We start from the raw sequence: 21491 nt of genomic DNA on the forward strand, positions 1-21491 counted from the left end.
AGAGCTATACAATACACATTGAGGTTCTAAGTATGTATGAGCTCTGCAGAGGAAAATGTCAGTTTTGGTCAGTGGTTTGTGGTCTGGGTGCAGGAAACAGTCTGAAGGAGCTTCAGTAGCAGTAGGATGTTAATGTCCCCCAAACCCAGTGCTGGTGAAAATAATTCAGATTTTCCTACAATTACTTGTTTTCTGTAGCCTATTCTTTTAATGAGAAGTGATTATGCTATACTCTATACTCTATTCTGAGTCTATACTCTATATTAGATTATACTCTATTCTGATTGGAAAACAAGCAGTACATTTCGTGTCCTACCCTAACCACAGAGATGATTTGACTGTTGGTTTTCTTGTTAAACACACACGCTCACTCTTGTTCCACTTAAGTGCCATGTGGTTTCCTGCCCACACACAGATACCACATTCAGCTCCTATTAAACCCCTTCTGTGCATAGTATCTTCAGCAAGAACATATAACAAACTAATCATATATTAATATACTTGCTATACTTGTTATTTTAGGTTTTAGGTTTATCATCGACGATGGCCAACTCTGTACCCCCTGCTAGTGGCTTTGTGGTGGTCACTCATTCGTACCCACAACAAGGTGCCCAAAGTGCCACTTCACACCAGAGCGGAGTTGTTCCACCAGCCTCCTCTATGCTTGGGAAATTCCTAAAAGGACAACCAGCAGCCCTTGGAGTGAGTCTAACAACCCTAATTATGTTATCTGGTGTTAAACCCGTCCTTTGCAGTAAACTTTCATGGAGCAGGGAGAGGTTCTGAGACATAAGATGCTTCTTTTTGTTTTCCACAGACAGTTCAAATTATGGTTGGCCTGGTGGTGTTCTTGTTTGGTATCGTGACTGCATTCTATGCATCAACAATATCCCTTATCTCCGGTATCATGTTCTGGGGAGCCATCATTGTGAGATTTATTTTTTTCTAAATCCATGTGCGAAATGAATGTGTTTGTATAATGGCATCTGTGTTTGTGGTTGTTATTGTATTTTTCTTTTAATATATTTTTTTAAACATATTGTCCTTTTACCTTTTTTCAGTATTACAGCACTAGGGTTGACTGCTTAAAATGTCAAATGTCTCTCTTTCAGTACATCACTGCAGGTTCTCTCGCTGTTGCAGCCAATAAGAATCTCAGTCAGTGTTTGGTGAGTATTTGTGTGAGGGAAAAACTATTAAGCTATTAGGTACGTGGACATTTTCTCTCTAATAAGCTCACATCTAACAGTTCAAAGGGGTGCAACCGGTGTGAGTGCTGGTATCATATACTCTTCCCATACCATGTCTCTGTACTCTTCATCCACTTGGCTTTGGAAAAGTGACCATGGTACGAGGTCAGTCAGATCGTCTGGGAGTAGGTTATTTTATTGGGCATATTACTTTGACAAAGAGGACATCAGGTCTTCAGAATGTAGAAATGTGTTCTGCAAATTTATGAAGAGGAGGCACAGCAACTTAATTCAGCAACAGCAACTTAATTCAAAATCTTAAAAAGCACCAAAGTAACAGCAACTTAATTCAAAATCTTAAAAAGCACCAAAGTAACAAGTAGCAATGCGGACTTCACAAAAGTTATCGGCAACCCGTGAGTACCGACTGGGTTCAACCCCCAAGCAGTCCTGGAGAGAAAGGGAGCCTAACGCCTCAGGCCTAACAGTAACCCAAGAACACTGAAGATCAGAGGCTCTTGCTGAGTGCATTTCTTTAGATGACCAACCAGTGGAGCATGTTTGGATGAATATGTTGATATTAGTTGTGTGCTTCAAATAGCATTCATTAATCTTTCAATAAACTCTCATAATTCTTTTGAACTGAACATTTGAACTGATACTAGTTTTAGTATCATCTTTTGATGGTATGTGGTCATGTGAAAGACAGATAAACACACCTGTCCTGCCCACTAGCTGTGCAGGCTATGCACTATATAGTTTTGTGGTCCAGGATGGTGCTGTTGTCGGTATTTGCAAGGTTTTTGCATGCCTTTTAGGTAGTTAGCTTGCTAGTTTTAGATCACCATCCTCAATGCCGGATTTCAGGATTTTTCAATCTGGGATCTTTTTGGCTCCAAATTTTTACGTGGGACAAAAACGATCGAAGATGGTTCAGTATTGAGTTAGAATGTTAAAAGAGGAGACCTTAAAACGGCTGTACAATGTTATCCTATAGAGCAAGTATGCACGTAAAAGTCAGGCTCGTAAATCTTATTATTAGGTCTGACAACATGGAAAGGATCTCTACTTGCATCTATTTTCCGATTTCAAACGTTTTTGTCCCTTGTTAAAAATTGGACCCAAAAACACCTAAAAATTGGCCCAGGTTGGAAAAATCCTGAAGATTTCCCTTTAAGACACTGATTGATTATGAAGTATTGAGACATGTTCAAATAATATGTGAAATTTGGACATTGTATGAACACTAACAGGTCAATAGTATGAGCCACATATTAATTCATTTTGGGTAGTTTAATGCGTTTGGGTGATTATAATACATTATCCAGCAGATATTCATACCTTGAAATCTATTGAGTAATAATGCCTCTAATGATTTACCCTTTCATGTTGTTCATGCAGGTGAAAGCATCACTGGGGATGAACATCATTAGCACAATAACTGCAGTGATCGCCATAATTCTACATAGCATAGATTTTATCACCATCTATCTGTACAGTGGTTGTCATAATATGGGAGGATATGACACCTATGGTGGAAGGAGACGCTATGATACCTATGATGTAACTCCATGCCTGAGAAACCAGGAAATGTTTTTGGTCTGTACACTTCACTTCATATAGTATAAACTGCAGTCTGTAACATACATGATTAATTAATTAGTCAGAACAGGGTTAGTCATTAAATTATTTCAGCTTTGAATGTCTTGTTTCCCCCATATCAGAGCAGGGCATGGGGGATTGCTGGAGTGATGCTGGTGTTGTCAGTGCTGGAGTTCATTATCTCCATATGTGTGTCTGCGTTTGCCTGCAAAGCCACCTGCTGTTCTAACACTGAGGTGAGTAAAACTGTGATAAGTCTTTACAGTCCAGTACCTACCCACAGTCAGTCAGAAAAAAGCACATGAAATATACCTCTTTACATGTTTTGTATTTGATCTTGTAGCAGGTGGTGTACGGTTCAAGCCAGGTGCCCCCCTCTTTTCCCACCTCCCACCTCTGCACCTCCACGGAACTCCTCTCAGGTACAGAGTCATGAACATTTAAATGGATGAGATCATTATGACAGACCTCATGCTCATCCACCGTTTTCACATGTTGCTTTTCCAGATGCCTCTCTTACCAACCAGTGTGGTTCCAACTGCTCATCGGTACTGATGGCAAAAGATGTGGCCAACAGTGGCAACAAGATATGCCCCCGCAATACCCAAGAATGAGTCATGTGACAACATGTTATTTGTGCTTTCAATATGTTTTCCATGTTCTCTGAAATGAATGCGAGTATGTTAGCCCATCCTAGCTAGCATGAAAATACAACCTAGAAAGTCACCATCACGTACTGGAAAGATATCAGAATACATATAAAAGAGAGCACAAAATTGCTAATGTGTATTAATCATGAATAATATGATTGTCATCATTTAATAGATTCTGTAGGCCTACATTTTAAGGCTTTGCTAACATTTATATTAGCCTACAGATAATGCTGGTGTGTTTTCCTCTGCTGTTCTGCTGTAATTTCTTTCAACTATATTCAAAATATATACATAAAGCAATAAATCGCACGTTTTAGCAATTTCTAGTGTGGTTTTGTAAGTTATTAGTTTTTGTATTAAGCTCAAGTTCTTTTTTGTGTCCTACGGTGATGTGGAGCCAAGATGAACACACCTGTTGTTCCCACTAGCTGCCCATGTTATTAATAATCCGATGATGTGCTTGGTCCACACCTCACTGGTGGAGTGCCACTTCTGGTCTGCTCTCGGACCACCATCCTCTTTAGTGTAACTGGGCGTGGATATTAAGAAAAAAACATAAAATGTTGGAAATTCCTGAATCCTTGGCATAGTGTATTTAAAATATCAGCCGCCAAAACAGAAGTTCATGGCATTAGAAGACTTGGTCACTTAAAGACTTATGTTACACACTGGTAACATCTATAGCGGTGGTGGGGAGCAACAATTGTGTTGCAAAGTTTGGAGTTGGTGGCCACTTCAGCTTAATGCACGACTGGGAGGGACAGTCCATTTAAACATTTATTTTTTTGAGTCTTTAACTTGTAATGTACACCACCTGAACTCGATTTGATTGAGTAACCTGTGTTATGAGCCGGCTCGTAGGGAAACAACATAATGAGAACACAAAACACCAAAAATGGATTTCAAATTATATTTATTATTATATAGGGGGAAATGATGAAGTGGAGTGCAAGCTGTTTGTCCTGCCAACAGGTAAGCAGTTGCAGAGTGTGAGAGGAAGTGAATGGGGGTGTGGCCAGCTCTTGAAGGTATCTGGCACCTGCAGGTAATCTCAGGTCATTACAGGTGAGACCCGAGGTATCTGAGGTAAACAATGACTAACACAAGGCAATAAAAACCAGGGCCATAACACCTGTATTATGAATATCTAATAATCAAATATCATCAAAATACAAAGGTCTACGGTATGAAGCATGATAGCTAAGCTAAGGTTATTTGAAACATAAACATTTAGTTAGCTATATTCAAAATAAATGAAAAATGCTTGAGAGTAACACCATTACCAGATAACGTAATTCACTCTTTCACTCACTCCCTCTCTATAATTCACTCTCTCTGTCTCTCTATTTCTTTCTCTCTATTTTAATATCAAAGTTCCCCATCTCTTTTATTTATTCAGTCTCTCTCTCACTTTCAATCCCTCTCACTCTTGTTTTTTTTTTTTTTTCTGTAACTTATAACATCTAACTGCTCAATATATTTAAATGTCCTGTCTGTCTGTTTTCTTCACTCTCTCTCCTGTTCTCTCTCTATCTCTCCATCTTTCAATTACCAATGTCGCTTATTGCACACAATAAATTAAAACTGTCAACTGATTTTTAATAAAGTTTCATCTCAAAGCCACTGTGTGTTTTTATACCACAACTCTGTATGCTTCTTAAAACATCTGAGTCAACACGAGAAGAAGGCTGTTCGGGTGAACCACAAATGTTTATGGAGGAAAGGAGAGGGGTCAAGGTTTGGATTACGTCATCTGTGATGCTCCCATTGCGTTATCTGTGATGTTCCCATTTGTAGAGGTAAGACTGTAAAGAGATTAGGACACAGATATGGAAGAAGTCTGTAAAATTCATATTTATTCATTTTTATATAGCATATACAATAACTTAAATATGGCCCTTTTCATGCAGTAAAAGGAAAAAATATTTGCTTTATATTTGACCTACCTGGCATGTTGATGGGCATTATATTTAAGTATGAAATGTATATGTAAGCTCTAAACCAGTAGTATTGTCCATGACAAGTGTGATTCCTTGCCTAAATGTTTTTAACATACCTTTTCTATGAGCAGTAAAAACCACAGAGAGAGAAAGCCACATTGCTCTGTGCCACAAATATATATATTTAAATAATCCACACATTTTTTCTGAGGACACAGAGTTGTCTATGCAAGGAAATGGCTGATTGACTGAGGAGAATATTTAATCCCAATATAAAAAAGAAAAACAATAAAACGGTTTAGTCAGTAATTATTGTCATTTATGTCAAATGTATTGAAATGAAATGTCAATGTCAAAAGGCAAATGCAGAGGCAACCAGCTTGTCACTGTTGTGTGGGGTGTATATTAAGGCTGTTTACATTTCAGTAGCTTCAGCGTCTGTGTGCGATAGGCCTGTGTATTGGAGCAAACGTCCCTCAGTCAATGTGCAACATTTTTGTTTACCACTAGAGTCCGCTGTTTTATCACTTTCTAACAGCTATTTTACAACGTCAAGACCACCAAGGAACATCGCAAGCTCTTCATACTAGTGCGGCTGTCAGCGACGCAAGAAGGCTGTAACCTTAAGTTGAGACTCATACCTTGGGAAGAACTATCTCAAAAGGGATCGCCATTGATTTGTATTCTGTATTCACACGGATATCTGTTTCCATTCTACTTTCAATTCGTCAAAGGTAAATCTGTGGTCGTTTTTCGGCTCGACTTGAGAGTGGTTAACTATACTGATACTGAGTGAGATTTTCTTTTCCTAAATAACATAATAACGTAATTACATATTTGTAGGAGTGGTAGCAGTTGATACCTTGACATATTGAGCATTATGTGCAACAAAGATAGTTAGAAGGTGAAAATGTTGGCATACCAGATGATGTTGGTAAATCTCTCAGTTTAAGATGACGCTTCTGCATTACTGTCTTTCTCAGATAAATCGCATGTGTGTTTCTAATCTGCCGCAAATGAAAGACTGATTCAGCCCTACAGAAAATTGTTAACACTTCACGACTCATCTAATATTTCTCCAAGTATTGAAATTAACATTGAAATTTCTTCTGTGTACAGTTTCACCCAATGGTAATTAAGCAAATCTGATTGGAGTGTAGGGAGTTAATGAGAATTAGGACAGAGAGACAATAGTGATAAAGAGAGGGGTGATAAAGAAAACATACAAGAGACAGATCCAGGGAGAGGTGGGAGGGACTGAACATCAGAATGAAGAATGAAAGAAAAGAAAGAAATTAAGAATGGCCCATCTTGGGCAACGTCTGGACTAACCACTTCCACATTATCACACTTTTTAATAGGTCAGCCTCTTCCCACCCTTGCTTCTGTGCTTTCCTCAGAACTTCTCCCTCTTCTCCCAACTTCTCCCTTCACTTTAAAGTAATTGTGTGGCTTTGTCACAGTTACTGGCAAAGAGGATTTCATAAAAAGTTATTGTGGCCATGAGCCAAAAAAAAAAAATACATTAGGGACGAGGAAAGCCTCAGTTTCCCTACTTTTTTTGGGTTAAATACGCTAGTTATTTTCTTCAGAATGTGCCCTGAAAACTTTTTTTTCACTGACCTGCTGTTCATTTCAGGTTTGTATAGCTTCCAACAGCAACCATGGCCAACTCTGGTCCCCCTGCCAGTGGCTTTGTGGTTGTCACTCATGTTTACCCACAACAAGGTGCCCAAAGTGCCACTTCACCCCAGAGCGGAGTCGTTCCACCAGTCTCCTCTATGCTTTGGAAATTCCTAAAAGGAGAACCAGCAGCCCTGGGGGTGAGTCTAGGATAAGGATCTAGTTCAGTTTTACCCATATGCCAGTGAATAATGTTGGACCTTGTACTTTCACAATCATATTCCATGGAGCTGTTTGTTTGTCTTCCTTTTCCATAGACAGTTCAAATTATGATTGGTTTGGTGGTGTTCTTGTTTGGTATCGTAACTGCATTTTATGCATCAACAATATCTACTTTCTCTGGTATCATGTTCTGGGGAGCCATCATCGTAAGATTTTTCCACTTATTACATTTTTTTTCTCCTTTAAAACATGTATACACTAAAGTAGTTTGTTTAAATGATTGCCATCTGCAATTGTTCTGGTTATAATTATTCTGCTTCCTAATATACTATGTGAAACCCACAGTCTAACCTTTTTTGTGTCATTATATTATCAATGGCTCTCCTCTCCTAATGTATTTTTTATGTGTGAAAACACTCTTTCTTCAGTACATCACTGCTGGTTCTCTCACTGTTAGAGCCAATAAGAAGCTCAATCCATGTTTGGTGAGTATTTGATGATGGATCATTCAACACTGACTACACGCCTGTACCTTAATGTAACATCTGAAATACAGTACATTCACACTACCTTTCAGTTTTCATGTCTCTTTGCAGAAGACCTGTCATTTATTTTCAATGAAACAATCTTAACTTATTATATTGTTGGCTTGTGACATTAAGTATATATAATAATATGAGCTATGACTAGTATGTACTGCCATCTACTGCAGATGGTTCTCAATGGCCTACCCCATTCCTATACTATGATTAATTGCAGTCACTCACACCTCAGTTTGCTTCCTGACCCCAGGTGTCTGAGCAAATCCAGTGTGGGGACCTTTCCTTTGTTACCACGATAAGATTACCATTTTGGATATTATGCTGGCCACCCTTTGATGGTTACAGCAGCTGCTTGATCATGAATCTTATTTTCACTCACAGGATCATTTCTTACTACGTGGAGACATAATCAAGTTTTAAAATAATTAGCATGTTTGTTTGAGAATAAACAAGTTGAGGTTCACTCTGTGCCAGTTAATGACAGGGACAGTAAGATTTATTTTGTGCAAGAGGGGCAGAAAAGTAGACGCCAGGCAAACAGTACTGGCTAATGGGGCAAAGCGTGGGATTGGAGATTGCTGGCTGATGTCGGAAGACAACTTCAAGTTTATCTGTATCTCTTGAGGTGTATCTGTTGTTGTCTGTGGTAGTGGTGTTGGTACAATAGATACCAACCTCACACAGGCACCAGAATAATGCCTTACCTTACCTTACCTTGTGAACGGCGCCAAAATAAAGGTGGATGCAATTGTGTATAAATACTAATTCTCTCCTCACGAGAGCCACCAAGATAATGATGGTACTATCCTGACAACAGCACCAATAAATGTTGGTGATCTCACCCGATTGGATAGATATCAAGCATTCAACACAACAGCTGATCAATTCACTTGAACACAAAGTGTGGTGCCTAGTGGTCAAAATAAAGATCAGTCACAAATCAGTCTCATAAAATATACTAAATTCTCAAATTGGAACTCTGTTTAACAATGAAACTAAAAACTTTGCGTAACAAAAAAAATGGGCTACCTTCAAATATATTGGACTGAAATTGCTGTAATGGTTATTGTGGTGTGATTTTTGCTTTTTTCATGTAGGTCAAAGCATCACTCGGAATGAATATCTTCAGCACAATAACTGCAGGGATTGCCATCATTCTCCATAGCTTGGATTTCATCATATCAATATACCCTTATCACACCTGTTATGATGAAAACGACGGCAACGATTATTACTGCCAAATGAACAATGAAATATTATTGGTAGGGATACAAAACATTATAAAATGTGTACAGCATACTATACTGTTTATAACATACATGACAATAATCTTGATCTGTCTTGCAGTCTTATGTGTAATATTTCTTTCCCCTACAACAGAGCAGATCAAAGGGGATTGCTGGAGTGATGCTGGTGTTGTCAGTGCTGGAGTTCATATCTCCATATGTGTGTCTGCGTTTGCCTGCAAAGCCACCTGCTCTTCTAACACTGAGGTGAGTAAAACTGTGATAAATCTTTACAGTCCAGCAGCACTTTTCCTGCTCATGTCAGTCAGTTAGTAGACTCCACACTGAATAGGCTGTTCCTCTTTACATGTTTGTATTTGATTTTGTAGCAGGTTGTTTACGTTTCAAGCCAGGTGCCCCCCTCTTTTCCCACCTCCCACCCGTCAGAACCTCCACAGGGTACACAGGTACAGAGTCACGAACATTATTTGCAGAAGACCATTATTAATGACCTTGTGATAAATAGGTGGGTGTGAATCCTTCAGCTATCTTTTTCATGTGTTGCTTTTCCAGATGCCTTTCTTCCCAGCCAGTGTGGTTCCTCTTCTTCATCACAGCAGTGCTGATGGCAAACCTGAAGATTTGCCCCCACAATACACCACTACCCAAGAATAAGTCATGTGACTACATCTAGATTTACAGGGGAAGCTTTATGTTTCAAGCAAATGGTAACCTTGTGACTCTCTTTTGAATAATTTCTGTCTTCAATACATTCTTGAAGAGTAAGTGTGTGCATGTATGGAAGTAAAGTAATTTCTATACACTCACTATTAAATGTAGGCCTATCTATTTAATTGAAACTTCAGCTAACCAGCATTCTCCAAATGACTGGCTAAATACATTGTCAAGGCATTTAGCTAGGGTGACCAGACGGCCTCTTTTGCCCTGACATGTCCTATTTTTGAGACCTAAAGGGATTCAAAAATCGTCCGGGATTTTGCCTCGTCAGATATTTGTGTTGCTTTTCTCTGGTTCTTTCACAATGTAGTGTTTCTTGGAATTGGCTGACTGTCAGCGTCGCTATGGAAACATGCCGTGATCAAAGATGAATTAAAATAAATTCAACAGAGTACCTTATGCTATATATGCCCTCGAAATGGCAAACCTATCTCTGTCATGGTTTTCATTATTTGGGGGGAGGGAAATAGTCAGTATCAATCTATAACACAATTGTATGCTTATGTTGTTGGAAATTCTCTTTATTTGGAATAACCCCTTGAGATGTACCATCTCGTTTTCGAGGGGGTCCACAACACGAGAGTAAACATACATTACATGAACATAAAACAACATAAAAACAACAATAAGACAGGACACACACAAAAAAAAAAAAAAAAACACACAACAAACGAACAGCAGAATTGCAGCAAGACATCAGATACATACCAAATCACACGACTGCGCTCCAAGCGGACCACAACAACAGATCATCAGCTCAGGAACATAATAATGTTAATGTTAATGATAGTAATAAATATATATATAGTAATAAGTATATATATATAGTATATAATACATATAAATATATATATAGTCAGCAGTCACATCCCCCAAAACTATGTTAGATGAAATATAATATATATATATATATATATATATATATATATAAAATAAATGTCCTTATCCTACATAAACTATGGAAACTATTTAAAAAACGATTAAATTAAATTAATAATTATTTTTTCTTTGGTATTTTTGTCATATACAGATATGCAATGATGATTGCTGATTCAATCCATTTCGCTCTTGTGTCTTCTGAGGCTGGGACATTATGTACAGATCTGTGCAGCCGACCACAGCGCATCTTAAGGGCTTAATTTGCTTCATGCTGCTAGCTAGCTATTCCAGTAAGCATAGATCAAATAGGCTAGTTTAGCAGTTCGTCTGGATGTAATTCCTGTGAGAATTTACGTTTGCATAGGTATATAGTGCCTACCGCAAACAACAAGATTTCTGTGAACTAGTTTGGTAGGTGAAGGTTTTCGAGATTAATTGTTGACACAAAATAACCTGACAGTGAAATTATAGGCTTTGTGTAAAAGTTAGCGACATTAGCATGTTGTAGTGTGTAGGAGCCAGCTGGTGTACAGCAATCGCTAAAGATGTGGCCAACGCATTTTTGTGTGAACAGTTAAGCTAGCCTATTTGATCTATGCTTACTTCTATGGAGTGGAATTTGTGTCGAAGTATATATTGTCTTTATGAGAAATAGTTCTCTCATGTCTCATCCAAAAAACATTCCCTTGTGAAAGGGCTTCGTGTTGGGGTGGAGGGAGGTGGAGGGGGGAGCGCATCTCGTGGCATTAGCATTTAAAGGAACAGGCACTCAAAACAGGTCACTCTGTGGAGGGCTGTTTTTGACAGGGTAAAAAGGGTGCTGTTTTAAATGATTCTTGTGGTATTTTGACCAAAGTATGTTACAGACATTTCATTAAGACCCCAAGGAACCATATCAACTTGTGGTAAAATGGGCATACGATGGGTCTTTTTAAAGCTTTTCGTTTTATGTTTCTACTAGTGCTGTCAGTTTAACACGTTATTAACGGCGTTAATGCAAACCCATTTTAACGGCGTTAATTTTTTTATCGCGAGATTAACGCGTTTTTTTTCTCTTTTTTTTTTTTAGATTAACATTCTTTTTGGCCTCGCAAACTGTGTAGTAGGCTAACGTTACGGTTTGAGGAATGGTGAGCGCGATACGGCGAAATGGATGATAAAAAGCTTCTGAATGGAAAGTTTACTTTTAAAAGTTGTGTTGTGCAAAAGAAGCCAGCTTCACTGTTGTCTGAAAATGTCAACAGGCAGCTGGCTGAAAGCAAAGAAGTAGTAGGCTTACCTTTTTTTGGTAACCTAACTGTTACGGTTCATTGTTTCTGAAATAAGAGGCCTGACTGCTATGTTCCCAGCAAACTTGAAAAAAAGAAAATATTAAGCCATGGTTTAACTGCACTATAGGCTGAGTCCTTGTTTACCTGAAATGTGCACTTTATAATTTTATTTTGTACCGCCCTGTTTGGCAATGTTGGTTTTCAATAAAATAAAACATTTGCATAGAGCAAGCCAATCCACTTTTCCATGTTGATAAGGGCATTAAAATAAAAATAAAATGATGGAAAAAATAAATAAACGAAGGGACATTTAGAATAGATAAAAAAATGTCCCCTAATTAAAAACATTGATGCACAAGTGGCATATGATTATATTCAAGAAGACATCAGCAATAATAACATGATGGAAAAAAGGAATAGTATAGTAAAATATTTTATTTTATTTAAATCAAATGTAAAAACATTCTTACAAAAACCTACTTTAAGAGGACTTTGTACACATTGTAAAGATTTCGGAATTAGACATTTGAACCTGGTAAACATAGGTGTTGGCTAAACACATGAGTTTAGCATTCAGAAAAGTATGTGTGGTTTCACTACTACATATTTATAATTTCCCCCTCCAACACCACTTTCCCTACACAATGAATATTGAAGTAAAAAAAGATGTCCTCTTTAGTTCCCCCCTTGATGCCAAGCATCAAAACAGTTTCTGTCTGTTTGAAGGCACAGATAGACATCACATGCTCTGCACTTCCAAGGGGTTTTGATGTCCTTTCCACTCTGCACCCTGCAATGTGCACAGCTCTTGCGGTTATCACGAGCCCTCTTGCCACCATCGGTGGGAGGCTCAACCTCACAAACTGGCGAGCAAAGATCCCTGCCATTCAGGACAGGAGATGTTTGTGGCTGAGTTCTCTGTGGAATACCCATCAGCTGTGCGGTGAGCTCCTCCATGAAAGCCTTGTGGCTCATGCTGTCCTTGTGCATCATGTCTTGCATCGTGAGTTCTTTGTGGAGAAGGTAGGCATTTGTTGCAGCAACGTCCAGGAAGTGATAAAAGAGTTTCTTTGTACCACTTCCAGCGGTACGTTCCTGTAGGGGACATCTTGTTCAGTGCATTGACAGCACTGCGTGGGCAGCCCCTCCGTACATCCTTGTATGCTCCACAAGCACCAAACTTGGCAGCAAACAAGTCCCTGAAAAGCTTTGGGCTTGTGTAGAAATCGTCCATGTACACATGATATCCCGACCCCAAATACCCTTTGTCAATCAGTGACATGACAGAGTCATAAGAGAGACCTTGCCCTGTTAGGAAGTTGTTATTTCCATTGTACACAGAAATGTCCAAAGTGTACCCATTGCTGGAGTCTGCCAGCACAAACAACTTGAAACCACACTTAGGGGAAGCCACCATACGCTCATCCACAGCTATGTTCCTGCGAGGCTGATAGAATGCCTTACAGGCATTCCGGATAGTGTCCATGAGGGGTTTGAGCCGGAACAGCCTGTCATGTGCTGAGGTTCCCCTCTTGGCATCATTCACTCTGTCCTCATCTGGGTCGCTCATGTGCACATTCCAGGATATTGTTCGGAATCTGTCTCTTGCCATCGCCTCTGCTGCTACAGGGACGGTGTGGTAGTAGCATTTCCTCCAGTAGTCACGTACATCAGTCAGCTTGACCATGCCCATGAGGAAGATCAGTCCAATGTATCTGTAGAATTCAGAAACGCCAACATCCGTCCATTTATACTCCACGCCTCTGGCTATGGACCTTGCAGCTTGCTTGTTGGTGTTTTTGCAGAGTGTTTCCACAGCACTATCTGAAAAGAAGAGTTTGAAGAGGTCCAGAGGAGTGTGGTTGTCTGCTGCACTCAGCTGCACACCAGGCTCCCTTGCAGGAAGAAACCGCAGTGTTGCTGGAGCGGCATCTTTGTCATTTTCTGACTTCCATGCAGAGGTTAAATTGGGCCGGAGCGCTCCGGAGCTCAGCTCCGCCTCCTTAGGTCCACATCAAACCCCACCGGAGCTCAGCTCCGTCTCCCTCAGTGTAAAATAATCATATACTACTTTTAATATTTGTTCATCTCCTGACAAACGCATTGCAATATGAGACTATATAACTCACAAGACTACTCAAAGACACTGTAGCCAATCAATGATACATGGAATTATGAGATGTCATATAGGGCATTCTACTGATTCTCGTGAAGTGCACGTCAAAAATCGACACCTACAATCTTTGGTGATTGTTAAGACGGTTTTCTAAAGGATCATTGTTGTTGTTAATAAGCTGTCCATCAAAGCGCCACCGCTAGAATGTGTGAAGAAGGTTAGTGTTCTATGATCTGTTTTTGGTATTCAGACTGACATTTCAGCCTGAAACAACAAATTAACTAAACTAACTTAAAGGACGCTGCCAAGCAGTTTAGCCTTCACTCAGAACAGAACCTAATAGCCGACTAGCCAAGCTATCCTAACCCAAAGAAAAAACATGGCACAACTTTGCAACAAAGTGCAGTTGAACTCGCATCAAGGGGCTAATATCCATAGGGGGACAAGGGCACAACAAACGCCTATGATGGCCAATGACGCCCGCACTAAAAAGCGAGCAACACCATACAAACCACTGGCTAGCTAGCCGCTAGCAAATGTCAAATCTTGTAGCCTACCTGCTCTCTTGACACTCTGAAGACAGCATAGCATCATCAAATTATCCAGATTACATGTTGATGGGGATCTTCACGTAATGATCTTGTCACATATAATCAGGCCAATAATCCCAATTTGGACAATAACAATTTAACTAAAATACTAGGCTAATATGATATAAGGACATGTGTCCCTATGTTGTGGTTTCAGCTCTGAATTACACAAAATATTAAAGTTCACATAGGCTAACTTAAGGTTGTTGGTGCAAAGTAATTTTGAAAAACTGTAATAGATTCCAATGATCCTGAAACAAGTGAGGATATACTGTATAAATATCAATGTCTGTTTTAATGATAGCTGCACTAATGTAATCATGAACATACATTTTATATTCTGCATGCAGCTTTGTTATGTGCTAATAATAAATACGTTTCTTAATGTTGTTTGAGGATATTAAAAAGATAATACATTGAATTGTAGCCTGTTTGAAAAACGATTCAACCCCTACACATTAGAAGTAGAAAAAGAGCCCCTTTAGTGTAATAATGCATTAATTCATAATTTATGTGAGAGCGATATAAATAAAGATGCTTTTGAAAGATGACCATTGACCGCACACAAGGGCTCCCCCTCCTCACAAAAGCCAATTTAACCACTGCTTCCATGACAACGGCTCCTGTTTGGACAGACGTCGTGCTCTTTTCCTTGGTGGTGTAGGTGCAATGTTCTCCCCGTTTCTGTAATGCAGTACATTAAACACAATTAAAAGTTGCTCTTTCATATAATGTTAAGGCACTTTAAAAACATAGAATTCCAATGCTGCAATTCACAAGTTCACAAGCAGGTTCGGTAATTTACACCTGGCTAGTTTCGATCATTCACCCCTGAGCAGTTTCGATTCACACCTATCATACACGTTATAATAGCATACATTAATGACTAACCACAGGGATAAACTGATTTTAGTGTACGCAGTTTTGCATCACTGGCTGCACCAAGTGCCTATGTTTTACTTATTTTTGCGCTGACAACCGCCTCCAACAACTTCGACAACAAACGTCTAAAGGCTTGTTGTTGTTCCTGGCATGTTAGATATTTAATCGTGGGCTTACTTTAACAGAAAGACAGGTTTAATATAAAGACAAGTGACTAGATAGCCTACTAGCTGGCTAACTGGCGCGCTAGTCCAGTCTGTTAGGCTATTTCCACACGCTACGCCACGCCACCTACAGACGGTAGTAGCCTACAATAATTCACTCAACTCAGAGCAGGGCCGGCGATTGCTATAGGCGAACTAGGCGACTGCCTAGGGCGACAAATGGGTTGGGGGCGCCCTCTAGGGTCGCCCTTAGACCTACTTCCCATTAATCATAGTGAGAATAACAAGCAAATTAAAACAATAATTAATAATCAACTCAGAGCATAATATGACATGCGTTTACTCCCTATAAGTTAATCAACACCATGCGTTACAAGAGCCAGTCAAGCGAATACAACTTACTCATCAGGGATATCCTCAACGGGGTCAAGACGAAGCACGAAGTGGTTATATTCGTCCTCGCTGTCATCACCACTTTCATCGGAGGAATGATTGTCCTCCTCGCTCTCCAGAGCAAGTTCCTCCGGATATGGCATAGTGCTTTAGCAGCAGAGATGGGTAGCGACATGTTGCTTCTCCTCAGTCTGTATGATAACAAACAACCCACAATGTGGACTGGATTATTTTGCTGCAAAAGGGGCGTTTACTCAGGGTTCTTCGCCATGTCATGACCCAATAGCGATCGCCGAAATACCATCTCTTACCATATGAATAGCCCTCATTTGCTATGAATGGGCCATTAAGAGCTAAAACCTCGCGCAGAGACTAACATGTGCAAGCTTTTCTTTCTATTCCACTGACAAATTGCTAATTTCCCTTTAAGTTTCAAACTTAAACATTGTCAAAGTAAAAGATTTAAGGTTTCTGGGGGTGTTCTTTTTATGTCTCTAGGACAAAAACTCGTAAAACTTCATAAAAGAGAGCCACGACATCTATAATTAACTCGAGATGGTTTAACCATTTCGTTTATTTTACAATTTTAAACTTCATGTGCTATACCTTTATATCCATCAGCTGATTATGGCAACTTTCACCAGCTTGGGTCGGACAGTCGCTCCCAGTCTGTTTATTAGACGTTATCACCGTCTGTCTGCACGCTCGCGAGGCTCGCTCACACACTCGGGTTAAAGGCGTATTGACAACAAGAACAACAACAAGAAAATCGTCCCTGAAAAATGTTCTCAAATTCAGTTTACCAATAAAATGTGGCATTGTATGATCATCCATGACCGTTTTAACAAACGGTGCACTGGTGGGAGTAGATGCCACATAGATGAGCTTTCTCCAGACTGCGCCAAACGTCTGCTGTTTATGTCTAAAAGAACACTTATTGTAAGGTTATTACGAGGTCTTAAGCATCATCCAAACATCTCACACGTCAACACCAGTCGCTTGGCATGTTTTGTTTTGGATTCATGCGTGTAGTTTTGAGAGCACTTTTACTTTAAGTTTCAGAAGCTCTGGCAGTAATTGAGTGCAGTCAATTGCTTTTAAAAACCCTGCAAAATGCCCACCATTTTAAGTTTGAAATCAGGATAGTTGAGCACCATCTCCAGTTTATTTCAAAAGTTAAATTGAGGTGATTTGTAACATCAGCTGATAACTAGCTGTCATTCCACACAAAGGAGACTTTCCTCTTAGGGGACAAAGGCCTGTGAGGTTTTTTGGGGTAGTCTGATATGCCTTGATGTGTTTGTATTAGTGCTATCAGTTTAACACGTTATTAACGGCGTTAACGCAAACCCATTTTAACGGCGTTAATTTATTTTATCGGGAGATTAACGCGATTTTTTTTTTTACAGGTGGAAGATGTGTTTGAATCAGGTGGGACGTTAAGTAGAGTTTTTACATTTTTATTTTTACACAAGCGGCTGATCTAGATCTGCATTTGCAGAAAACACATGACCTTTTCCAATATTTATGGCTGACTGTTCACTTTACGTCACCTTACGTCGCCTGTGTCTGGGCCAAAAAGTTGCTCTTGAACAGAATGCAAAGACTACAGCCAACGGTCAAGTAGCACATACGTTCTGTGATCTTTTTTTTAAAGCTGTGTTTCAATGTAAAGGCGAGTTACTTATCTTCTTGGATACAGGGGCGTGTGACAGCATTTGCATTCACAAACAGGAGCACCATAGACACTTTAAACAGACACAGCAAAATTTGTTTTTGAGATGTTTTGTATCATGTCTTGTTAACCAGTCATGTTCTTATATAGTGTAGACTACTTTTTAACATGGACATTGCATTGACCAATTATCAACAAAATGTTTACAAACATCACATTTCTTCGTCTGAGAGGTATAATACGATATCTTTATAATATTTTTTTCATCGTATTCGCTGTACTGCTAATCAGAGTGATCTCTCTCACGGGCTCCGATTCAACATGCTCAATCTCGGCAGAAAAACTGCCTGCTAGAGGCAATGGTGCAGGACACACCTCAAAAACTAGATGCTTACCGACAGCCCGACATTTATGGTGTCACAGGCTTAAAAGATATGAATCATCATGTGCGTTCCCCTATCTCTACATGATTTTGTCCTTTTGACAGGTATTCTGGGAAAACCTAGGCTACATGTTTATAGCCATGGGTTATACTTGGGAAACTCTATCTGGGTTAACACATGAAGCCTTCTGGTAAACCATGTTAAATGAGGAAATAAGATAGGCCAAAGTCTAGCTGTGCTGTTGTTTGCATTTATACAGTTTGTAAAAAGGTTGTAAAAAGATAGCGCAGTAAAGAGCACACGCTGACGGTCATACATTGTTATTGGCCACAACCATTTTCAACAGGGGCGGCGCCAGGGGGGGGGCTAGGGGGTGCTCTAGCTCCCCCTGGATTAGCCATAGCACCCCCATAGCACCCCCAAGAAAATGGTTTATTTATTATTGTTATTTAATTTCATTCTGGGTTATTTATTGTGTGATAATAATATTTAACTCACAAAAGAAAATAAGGACAGATTGAAATGAACAGATTGTTTTAGACACAGAGCAATCATTCTGTCATAACCTATGACCCAACTTTCACGTCGCACGCTTGCATGTTGACGTTACCGGACGGTTGAAGGAGAAAGCGAGCTACTGCGTGGTAGTTTCAAGTGAATATCAACAATGCATCAGTTTTTGCTACCTAAATGTCCATGTTTGGAGGAACGATTAAGAAACAAGAGTGACATAGAAGAAGAAATGCCAGGGGTATCTGGTGTGGATTTTTAAGGAGAGGAACGTTGTGGTCAAGGAGGTCAACCCTCCACCACTACTGACGGTGCTAACCATGGTGCTAGCAGCATCAGTGGCATTAGCATGAACGCTCAGGATGGTCCGAGAAGACCAAAACTCCAGAAATATCCACCTTGCATGTTTGGAGTCCAACAAAGGAGTTTTTGTAAAAGCTGATTGGGACAGTTTGCGTGGTTGGAGTACAATGCAACTAAGGTATTGCTAGCTGTGTAACATTAATGAAAGCTGTCTGATTTGTTGCATGCATTGATTACTCTGTGTCGCTGAAGACTCGTTTCGATTGATTAGCAACGAAGATGCCCTTTTTTGCCGAAGATTTTAACTTTTTGCCATTTTTCTCTTTTTACGATTATTTTTGAGCCGCCTTAAAACAAGCTGTCTGTCTGTGTGCTAGTATAAGGTTCTATGTGATTACTGATGATTGTGAACTGAAATAATATATACCTTTTTAACGCATTTCTGACTCTTTGATTGTTTTAGTTAATTCTATCTGCTATTCCAAGATTCATTTCACTCTATCTGACATGGTAGTGGTCACCTGTCGCCCAACTTTAATCCTCACTACCACAAGTGTTTTAAAGTAAGTTAGGTATTTGGGATTGCGTACTCTATAACATGCTGTATGCCTTTTGTCAGTGACCGTCGCAGATGTGCGCGCCTGTCGGAAGAAGCCTAGATGATAATAATACAATCGGTTTATTTAGCGCTTTTCATGGACCCCAAAGACGCTTCAGAGAGCAAACATGTAAAGTTGTTGTAGTAGAGAACCATGTGACACATAGGCTATCATCCTCATTTCATAGCACCCTCACTAAAACGCCGAGCTCCCCCATAGCACCTGCAGGAAAAAATGTCTGGCGCCGCCACTGATTTTCAAACAATAGACTCGGATGGACTTGGAGTTGTTGAGGTGCCACTTAGTCTGCATTTGTACAAGAGCATGTTTAGACCAGAGGCATGGCCGGATTAACCATACGGGCAACTGGGCAACTGCCCAGGGGCACCAAGACTCCAGGGGCACCAAGCAACCGATGTATTTTTTATTAAAAAAAATATATATATTTTTCATTCTGACCCCACGTCAGCACAATTTGACGTTCCAAACACAATGCACAAACTCAGCGAAAGAGGCACCAACAGAACGATCAAGATGAAGCGGCAGCGGTAATGCAAAACGACAGTTGAAAAAAGTTGAAGAGTGTAGAAATGCGGCAACTTTTTAAAAAATGCGGTTGCAAAGGTTTTGAACCGTGTAAATCTGTGTTTTCAGAAGGCAAAGTGTGTGTGTGCTGTCTGCTTCCAATGGTTCTGAAATGATAGTTCGTTAGTAGACTGCGCTTGCAAAGGTTTGAAGCAGTGTACGTGGGTGTCACTGAATGCATAACCTCGCCGATGTTTTTGATAGCCGTCATCACTTCTTGTTAGCTATTTAAGTTTGGGAAAGCTTTGTGAACTGCAAAGCTTATTTGCGGTGCTGTGAGTTGGTTTAATGATAACTGAATCCAACTAACGTTGGATTGCTTTTTGTAATGTCAGATTTCATTGTTTGGTGTGCTATAATTGCAAAGAAGATTGACAACTTTACTATGCATTGTTAAGAAAGTGCTATTAATGTCGCCACATACTGGTTGAAAGATGTAGGCTACTTGGCAGGCTTCTGACTTGTTTTTTGGGCGAGTTCGATTAAATAAATAAAGCTTGATTTGTTTTGTACATGTGCCCATGTTCTCCTTTTCTGTGTAGATTATAGCAGATGTGTACTGTATATCCTGTATATCCTACTTAAGTACCAAAAGTAAAAGTATAAACTTTATTATGATTTAGACGAATAATATACCTGTTGAGATTAGTAATGATATTTCATTAAGGTCAACAAAAGATAAAACAATAGTTCTGCACTGTATTAAGTTATGATTTCTAATAACATAAGTTCACATTAAACATAATTTACAGCATATGCATTAATTACTTTGGCAAGTTTGCTATAAGCGGGATAATGCACTGGGAGCAAGTGAGTTATGGAAAATAACCGCACTTCAGGGGGGTAAACGTGTCGAACGGTTATTTTCTTATAACTGTCTTGCTCCCAGTGCATTATTCTTTACATAGGTTACATCAATGTATGGAAAATGTAGTGGAGCAGTATTAAGCAAAAAGTATGTATAAAAAAACAATCAAGTAAAGTACAGATACTCAGAAATACTTGAGTACAGTAAGAAAGTATTTCTACTCAAATTACTACCCCGGTGGATAGGTATGGTTTGTGTTCTGCGGGGTGGGGGTAGGTGGGCACCAGAGAGTCACTGTTGCCCAGGGGCACCATGAAGTCTTAATACGGGCATGACCAGAGGTAATAAGCTTCTTCCGACCTTGTGCAAAACTGCCATCCTTGCAAGACAGGGAGCCTCGGACGTCAGAGATCCACCACGTAGTTATCTCTGCTGAACGCTAAACTTCTGTCTATATAAACCTTGTGCGATGTGTTTATCATTGCTTCACTTTCAGCCTTGTGCTGGGAGTGAGCCCGATTGCAATTGTTGTTGTTGTTGGTCTAATAAATATACTTAGGCTACTGTATATGCAACTCCGGAGTCCTGAAGTAACAA

The 21491-nt window shown here is 39.6% G+C and overlaps 3 protein-coding genes and 1 long non-coding RNA gene across 6 annotated transcripts; 2 read left to right on the forward strand and 2 right to left on the reverse strand.

Annotated features, from left to right (window-relative positions):
• The first annotated feature begins 513 nt into the window (after positions 1 to 513).
• On the forward strand, positions 514 to 3551 carry LOC116222530 (membrane-spanning 4-domains subfamily A member 4D-like). The gene is made up of 5 exons (XM_042709234.1): positions 514 to 702; positions 818 to 928; positions 1113 to 1169; positions 2592 to 2793; positions 2886 to 3551. Exons 1-5 carry the CDS (start codon positions 544 to 546, stop codon positions 3095 to 3097), a joined length of 741 nt encoding a protein of 246 aa, XP_042565168.1. The 5' UTR covers positions 514 to 543; the 3' UTR covers positions 3098 to 3551.
• Positions 3552 to 4874: 1323 nt separating this feature from the next.
• On the reverse strand, positions 4875 to 7114 carry LOC122133296. Its single transcript, XR_006152675.1, has 2 exons — positions 7009 to 7114; positions 4875 to 5250 (listed from the first exon to the last, which is right to left on the reverse strand). It is a non-coding gene; the product is annotated as an uncharacterized LOC122133296 (long non-coding RNA).
• Positions 5852 to 10166, forward strand: LOC116222454 (membrane-spanning 4-domains subfamily A member 4A-like). Of its 3 annotated transcripts, none has more exons than XM_031576623.2 (8): positions 5852 to 6119; positions 7025 to 7208; positions 7326 to 7436; positions 7659 to 7715; positions 8870 to 9034; positions 9153 to 9265; positions 9391 to 9465; positions 9572 to 10166. In XM_031576623.2, the coding sequence occupies exons 2-8, from the start codon at positions 7050 to 7052 to the stop codon at positions 9690 to 9692; spliced, it is 801 nt and encodes a 266-aa protein (XP_031432483.1). In that variant the 5' UTR covers positions 5852 to 6119; positions 7025 to 7049; the 3' UTR covers positions 9693 to 10166. The 3 variants fall into 3 exon arrangements, with proteins under 3 accessions (XP_031432483.1, XP_031432484.1, XP_031432482.1); XM_031576622.2 differs by having other exon boundaries at positions 5929 to 6119; positions 9388 to 9465; XM_031576624.2 differs by lacking the exon at positions 7326 to 7436 and having other exon boundaries at positions 5928 to 6119; positions 9388 to 9465.
• Positions 10167 to 12352: 2186 nt separating this feature from the next.
• Positions 12353 to 21287, reverse strand: LOC116222531 (piggyBac transposable element-derived protein 4-like). Its single transcript, XM_031576955.2, has 4 exons — positions 21255 to 21287; positions 16041 to 16222; positions 12963 to 15276; positions 12353 to 12362 (listed from the first exon to the last, which is right to left on the reverse strand). Exons 3-4 carry the CDS (start codon positions 13577 to 13579, stop codon positions 12353 to 12355), a joined length of 627 nt encoding a protein of 208 aa, XP_031432815.1. The 5' UTR covers positions 13580 to 15276; positions 16041 to 16222; positions 21255 to 21287.
• Between the last annotated feature and the right edge of the window lie 204 nt (positions 21288 to 21491).

This window comes from Clupea harengus, chromosome 11 (assembly GCF_900700415.2).
Source record: "Clupea harengus chromosome 11, Ch_v2.0.2, whole genome shotgun sequence".
Taxonomy (NCBI): Eukaryota; Metazoa; Chordata; class Actinopteri; order Clupeiformes; family Clupeidae; genus Clupea; species Clupea harengus.

What these genes read in the sequence shown, in the direction of transcription:
- LOC116222454 (XM_031576622.2), top strand. Translation starts at nt 7,050, where the DNA reads ATGGCCAACTCTGGTCCCCCTGCCAGTGGCTTTGTGGTTGTCACTCAT. An exon ending in GAGAACCAGCAGCCCTGGGG is followed by an intron (nt 7,209 to 7,325) that starts GTGAGTCTAGGA and finishes CCTTTTCCATAG; the next exon opens with ACAGTTCAAATTATGATTGG. An exon ending in AACCTCCACAGGGTACACAG is followed by an intron (nt 9,466 to 9,571) that starts GTACAGAGTCAC and finishes TTGCTTTTCCAG; the next exon opens with ATGCCTTTCTTCCCAGCCAG.
- LOC116222530 (XM_042709234.1), top strand. Translation starts at nt 544, where the DNA reads ATGGCCAACTCTGTACCCCCTGCTAGTGGCTTTGTGGTGGTCACTCAT. An exon ending in TGTTCTGGGGAGCCATCATT is followed by an intron (nt 929 to 1,112) that starts GTGAGATTTATT and finishes TCTCTCTTTCAG; the next exon opens with TACATCACTGCAGGTTCTCT. An exon ending in AGAATCTCAGTCAGTGTTTG is followed by an intron (nt 1,170 to 2,591) that starts GTGAGTATTTGT and finishes TTGTTCATGCAG; the next exon opens with GTGAAAGCATCACTGGGGAT.
- LOC116222531 (XM_031576955.2), bottom strand. Translation starts at nt 13,579, where the DNA reads ATGGGCATGGTCAAGCTGACTGATGTACGTGACTACTGGAGGAAATGC.